This window comes from Garra rufa, chromosome 15 (assembly GCF_049309525.1).
Source record: "Garra rufa chromosome 15, GarRuf1.0, whole genome shotgun sequence".
Lineage (NCBI taxonomy): Eukaryota > Metazoa > Chordata > Actinopteri > Cypriniformes > Cyprinidae > Garra > Garra rufa.
The window spans coordinates 41,687,937-41,695,344 of NC_133375.1; the positions used below are offsets into that span (position 1 = coordinate 41,687,937).

The window sequence follows — 7,408 nt, forward strand, 5'->3', positions numbered from 1 at the left end:
AAATTCTTAAACAATGACACAAAATCTCTAAACTATTAACATAATCACACTATCATAATCATTTGTGTAGTATGCACACTTACACAAATTCTTCATTAGCAGTGATGGGTCCATTATGTATTTCACACAGAGCAAGATCTGGAGGAAAAGCTAATGTTTCCATGTCAAAAGTATTGTGTCTCTCAGATATGGCGCGCTTTCTCTCCATCTAGTGGCGGTAAAGTGAATTACATGCAACCTGCATATCAAGCTATTATGTGACTGAAAAACAGGGAAATTATATTATATTGTTAAATTAGGGTAGGGATGCTGTATTAAAACGTAAAAGCAACAACATACAATTAAAGTAAAACACAAATGTTAACTCTTTATGAGGAAAAAAAAGAGCAGTTAAACAGCTACTTTAGGAACTTAAGGAGCAAATACCCCCCAAAAATATTGTAAATGTTAAAAATTGATATATTTATGGTAAAGACTCGTACGTGTGTGGAGAGTTTCTTTATTCAGCATACTTAATAAAAATAGCAATTTCTCAAAAGCTAAAGAAACAAAAGCCTCCACAAAGTCTTCCGTCACTGGAACAAAGTCTCCCGCCACTTTTCCTCATGAAACTGTGTTTTCCGTAGGTGTCTGACCCAGGTTTGTGTTTTGCATGTTCATTTTAGGGTCAGTTACACATCTAATTAAATGTGTTGATTTGTAAGCAACCAAATGCAAAAATAAAAAGTTAAACTGAAAATACTTTACAGTAACTTCGAAAAGTCAAAAAGGTCTTTTTAAAGTAAAACGTCTGCATTTTGGCCACTTTAAAATGCGCATTTCTATCTCTCCCTGAAACATTCACACATACAAGCACAAACTCTTTGAGGCACCGTGCTGTACAATAATTTACAGTCTATTCTAGACCATCACACACACATTCACAAACCCAATCACGCTCTTATTGATTTCTACTGTGCATCTTCTGTCTGCGGTGGTACGTTTTCCACTCCTTCTCCAGTGTCTGTGGCAGCCGCTGTGTTTGCTGTGTTGGCATTTTGTAGAAACTTCCTCAAGTCCTTCAGTGCGGGTCTGAACATCTGAATGAGGGCGAGCAGGGCGGCCTGCGTCCCCTCCAGAGCCTGGGCTTGTCTCTCCTGAGCGCAGGCCTGGGCTTCCTGCGAGCGGCGGATCATCTGGAGGAGGTCGTTCTGGTTCTCCAGGTGTTGTGCGATCTCGCGTACGTGCAGGTTGGTGACGCGGTGCTCCTGTAGGAGTTTGGCGGAGTTGAGTGCGATGCGGCTCTTCAGTTCCTGCGGTTTGGCGGAGCATTCGGCCTGAGCCGCCAGCATCTCCACCGGAGCCTCTGCGGTGACGGTCACCGGCGTCTCGGTGGTGCAGTACTCCACCATGCCTTCCTCCAGCGTGTGGTACGTCGTCTCAGCTGCGGGGGAATAATTATCGACACATTGAGGTTTTAGAAACAGAAAACTGTCTTAGATGAAGATCATCAGCCAAGCTGCAATCATACCTTCAAGGGTTTTTATTTCACACGCTGCTGCAGCTGCTGGTTGAATGCCTGTAAACGGAGAATTTGCTTTTATATTTCAATTTCTAAAACTCAAAATATAGCATTATTTTTCTTTTAGGGTCACATCACTTTAAACATTAAAGGAGTAGTTCGCTTTCAGAGCTGATCTCGTTCTTATCTAGCAAAATGATGGGTTGTTTTCTAAAAGAAAATTACAATTTATATACTTTTTAACCTCAAATGCGTGTCTAGCTCGTTATAAAAAAGTTATAAATGTTTTTAGAAAATAACCAATCGTTTCACTAGATGAGACCCTTCTTCCTCGGCTGGGATCATTTAGAGCCCTTTAAAGCTGCATTTTGGAAGTTCAAACTCGGGGCACCATAGAAGTTCATCATATGGAGAGAAATCCTGAAATGTTTCACTCAAAAAACAGAATTTCTTTACGACTGAAGAAAGAAAGACATGAACATCTTGGATGACAAGGGGGTGAGTACATTATCTGTAAATTCTTGTTCTGAAAGTGAAGGTAAGACACTGCAGGCAAAACCATTGTTTTCTCATGCACTGGTCAATTTTGAGCAATTTTGATGTCTTATTTCAGACTAGAAGAAAGAAAACATCCAAAATTTACATTAAAGAACTTGTATATACTTTATCTAATTCTGTCCAAATATTGTACTATAAAACATTTTCTCAAAATGAGAAAATTTCCCTTAACGTTTGGATTTTTTAAATCATAATTCTTAGTTTATTTTTCACACTTTGAATTTTTATCCTCACGATTTTGGGTTTATATCTCACAATTTTAACCCTTTTCTCATAATTTTGAGTATATCTCACAGTTTGGACTTTTTTTTTTTTTTTTTTGCAATTTTGAGTTTATATCTCACAATTAGGATTTTTATCCTCATGATTTTCAGTTTATATCTTACAATTTCACTTTTTCATCGTAATTATGAGTTTATATTTCACAATTTTAACTTTTTTTCTCAACATTTTGAGTTTATATCTAACAATTTGGATTTGTATCCTCATGATTTTGAGTTTATATCTTACAATTTCACTTTTTCATCATAATTATAACTTTATTTTTCACAATTAGACTTTTTCCCCACGATTTTGGGTTTATATCTCACAATTTCAACCTTTTTCTCATCATTTTGAGTTTATATGTCACAATTTGGACTTTTTCCCCCACAATTTTGAGTTTATATCTAACAATTTGGATTTTTTATCCTCATGATTTTCAGTTTATATCTCACAATTTCAACTTTTTCATCATAATTATGAGTTTATATCTCACAATTTCTACCTTTTTCTCATGATTTTGAGTTTATATGTCACAATTTTGACTTTTTTCCCCACAATTTTGGGTTTATATCTCACAATTTGGATTTGTATCCTCATGATTTTGAGTTTATATCTTACAATTTCACTTTTTCATCATAATTATAACTTTATTTTTCACAATTAGACTTTTCCCCCCACGATTTTGGGTTTATATCTCACAATTTCAACCCTTTTCTCATCATTTTGAGTTTATATTTCACAATTTGGACTTTTATCTCACAGTTTGGACTTCCTTTGCAATTTTGAGTTTATATCACACTGTTTGGATTTTTATCCTCATGATTTTGAGTTTATATCTTACAATTTGGACTTTTTTCCTCACGGTTTTGAGTTTATATCTTACGACTTGTATTTTCTTCTTGCAATTTTGAGTGTTTATCTCATCATTTTCATAATAATTGAACATTTCAATAAAAAAAAAAAGTTGAATCTGGCTTTATCAAGTGTTGAAATTTCTGTTCCGGTAATGTATGCAAAATATCGCGTATTTTAAGTTATGCCTCATTTGCATAGTTAAACATAACATGACAAGTTGGTAATGAAAACGTCTTAAAGTACTATGATTACTTAAGTAGAGAAGTGGTGCCATATATTAGTTCAAACCTATTTTTACCCTATTTACCTGTCGTGTCTTGCCTAAAAGTGTGTTTACCGTGTGAAAATGATGGAAAATGTAAATAAGTGTAACAGTTGTGGGACTGTGCGCATGTTACGTTACGCAGCAGTAACGCTAGTGTCTTACTTTGCGTTAACGTGACGGTGGCTGCGGAGCTGATGGGCACCGCGATCTCCGCGCCCGCCTCCGCCGCCGGAAGGCTGATGATGGTCGCTTCTCCCAGCAGATTGCAGATGCGCTGCTGCATGGAGGTCAGGATGACGGGTACGGTCGTGCAGTCGCCCGTGCCCTCCATGGCCGCCCGCGCCTGGGCCACTTTGCGCCGCACCTCCGTCTTGAGATCCGACCATTTCTTCTTGACCTCCGCGAGCTCGCGCTGACAGGTGCTGACGGCGTTCACGCGCTTCAGGATCTCCATCCACGCGCTGTTCTTAGCGATGTGCGTGACGCCCGCGTTAAAATGATTCACCAAAATGTGTTTTTGTTTCTCCATCTCCTCCACGATGATCTCCACCTCCCTTTCGGAGAAATTCGTTTTTCTCTTTTTGGCCTGAGATGCCATAATCTATTTAATTGGACTAAGGGGGTAATATAAAATTGCGTAGAATACGTAAAAATAGTAAGTTTTTTGTCCCGACACAATTGCGCAGCGTAATGGCTTCCAGAATCGACTTCTCTTCCAACAACAACGTTTGCGGCCGCAAATGGCTGAAGTCCCGCCCATTCGTCGCCTCTTTTGATTCCCATTGGCTTAGGTTTGCCATTGACAGTGACGATCTTTCTTTTTATTGGTGGAAGCTGTGATCAGTCAGTCACGCTATACGTTTGCGCTAGGGTTTTTTTTTTGTCAACCAGAGGAGGGAGCTGTTTACCATATTTAAGTTTAAACATATATATATATATATATATATATATATATATTATATATAAAATGAAACATAATATAATTTTTTTTTTAATTTAATTAGTAATATTTTTTTATTTATTTTATAAATATATAATTAAAATAATAATTATTTATATTAAAATTCCATTTAAAATGTTATAATTTTATTCACAATATTTTTATATTTTTAATATTTAAGATCTGCATAATCTGTAAAATCTATATTAAAAACACTCACATATGTGTGTGTGTGTACTGTATATGTATTTTTTATTTAATATTTTAATTTAAAGCGTTAAATTATATTAATTATATTAAAATTATATTTAAAATGTAATATTTGAAAATGTTAATGTTTTTAATTTAAAATATATAATATATCATATTTCATACATATATATATATATATATATATATATATATATATATATATATATATATATAAATAACTTACATTTTAATAACAAATTTTATTCTATTAAAATTAAATGTAAAATGTTAATTTTTATTTACATTATTTTTGTTTTTTAAATATTTCATATTTATTTAAGATTTATAGAATCTCTAAAATCTATATTAGAAACACACACACACATATATTAAAATTTAATTCAAAGAGTTAAATGTATTTTTTTTTTAGAAATTATATTTAAAATGTAACATTTTAAAGTGTTGATGTTTTTAATTGAAAATTAATTTTATAATCTTTAAAATCTAGATACGAAACACACACAATGCTTAAATTAAAATAAATGCTTTTATATTACATACACAATAGATATCTCTAAAATTGACATAGGAATACATATGATATAAACTACTATAAACAAGAAAAATACATATAAAAAAGTTTTTATATACTTAAGATCTATCTATAACCTATAATCTCTAAAATGTATATAAGAAACACATATTTCTAGATATAAATATATATAGAAATTCAGTATAAGTAAAATATACACTGCTATTACATATACAACAGATATCTCTAAAATTGACATGAAAATGATCATTTTTATTATATTATTCTTTTTTTTAGTTGTACTCTCTATAATCGATATAAGAAATATACATAATATATATTACAAATCTCAAAAATCTCTCTCTCCTTCTCTATGTTAAAACTGTAAACTACAGAACAAAAGAAGCGTCCTCAATTGTATCAGTGTTTTTCTCTCCAATTTAAATCACGATAAAACAGTGAGCATAAGGATTCAGAACATCATGGATCAAAGACATGGATCAAAATTTGATGAAATGACTGGAATTTAAAATACTATTGAGTATTAATTGATCATTCGTCTTTAATACTGAAGAAAGCAAACCAGCAGTTTCACATGTAGGCCTACATGTTTTTCAACAGATGCTTTCTTGTTTAAAGTGCAAAATTATCCCTCACATCCAGATCCTGGTTGCATTATGAGGAAGATACTGTGTCATTCAACAAATAAACAGGAAGGTTGAAGAAGTTTCTCGGCTGTATTTGTACAGGATGCGAGGCAAGGCCCATAATAAACAGCAGCCCTCATATCCGACTGAAACAAGTTTCTATGTCGATGTTGACACAACAAAACCATCTAAAAATAAGAAAGAACACTGACGAAATGTTTCCAGTATTAACAAGTTTGTGCAAATATGTGCACTTGTTTGTAAAGATCTGACCCAGCAGTTATTGTTAAAATGTGCAAACTCATAAACTTCAAAATAAAAGCAGAGCTTTGAAGTTCATGCAAACACTAAACCTCATAAATCAGGCTTGCCTTTGATAATGGCCATAGAAATATTAGCAGTGGACTGAAATAGAACATTCTGAGAATTCAGATTGATATTATAACTTAATAAAACTGAATTCTCAGAATAAAGTCACCTAACACACAACCAGCTGTGATATTTGGAGCTCAGATAACAGTTACAGTGCTGTTTTGTGATTAAAGATGTACTGAGAGCATCTGTTACATTGTGAGGATTTAGTTGCATTGAATTTAGTTACTTTGTATATCTTTCTGTACTGTTTGGAACCCAAAATTGTCCAAAGGTCACAAACACCAACCTGTTTAAGTTAATTAATATCCTCGAGCAGTTTGCCCTCACATCTGACTGAAAGTTAAAACCTAATTTTGTTTTCTCATGTGGAGATTTTTAAGTATTTGGCTCTCGTTCGCAGACCTTTGTGGGTCAGATGTGTTAATAAGTTCCTGGAATGAAGAAAATCTAATATAATCTTTATTATAAACACTTTGTAAGCTACTGTTGATCGAAAGGTTGCTGAAAAACATCCACACAATCTACTACACTGATAGTTTATACTTTTTGATATCAAGTAAAATGTCTTTTAATATAATTGTACAAACGTCCATCTTTAGCTCGTCTGATTTTTATAAAATGAACATTACATTTTTTAAAATATTTTTTTATATTGTTAATAAAATTTCCAGTTTCTGGAACTGAAGAAACTTACTTCATTATTCATAAAATCATGTCTCAAATCTGATCATCAGGCGTTTAAGAAATGTTTATTTGTTTGTTTGTACATCTCTCAATCATTATTGTATTGCATTGCATGTTATATCTATCAAACTAAGCATTTAAATATAATCTTACTAAGACATTTTATTGAAAATATATTGTGACAACTGATATTTATATCATTTTCATGTAGATATATGCTGTTATAAAGATCTCAATAAGCATTACAAGTCACTTTTTGGCCATATAAATATCAGCATCTTCAGCAAATTGCCTGTTTTTGCTCAGTTTGAGTCTCTGAATAATTTTATTATTATTTAATTCTATATTCTCACTATATCATACTACATGAGCCATAAAATCCTGATATATCAAATATACAAAAACACACATATGCAAACTTTTCCTTATATATATTTATATAAATATTCTTTTTATTTTTGTCTAAGATTCAAAAAACTTAATTTTTAAAAAAATAATAATATTTTATACACTGCTAGTCAAAAGTGTTTGACCAGTAAGATTTTTTATGTTTTGTTTTTTTAAGAAGTCTCTTCTGCTTACCAAACCTGCATTT

General features: G+C 32.6%; 1 protein-coding gene across 1 annotated transcript; it reads right to left on the reverse strand.

The window, feature by feature from the left end:
- Positions 1 to 483: 483 nt before the first annotated feature.
- On the reverse strand, positions 484 to 4,129 carry naif1 (nuclear apoptosis inducing factor 1). Its single transcript, XM_073819637.1, has 3 exons — positions 3,606 to 4,129; positions 1,511 to 1,558; positions 484 to 1,423 (listed from the first exon to the last, which is right to left on the reverse strand). The coding sequence occupies exons 1-3, from the start codon at positions 4,039 to 4,041 to the stop codon at positions 951 to 953; spliced, it is 957 nt and encodes a 318-aa protein (XP_073675738.1). The 5' UTR covers positions 4,042 to 4,129; the 3' UTR covers positions 484 to 950.
- Positions 4,130 to 7,408: the final 3,279 nt, after the last annotated feature.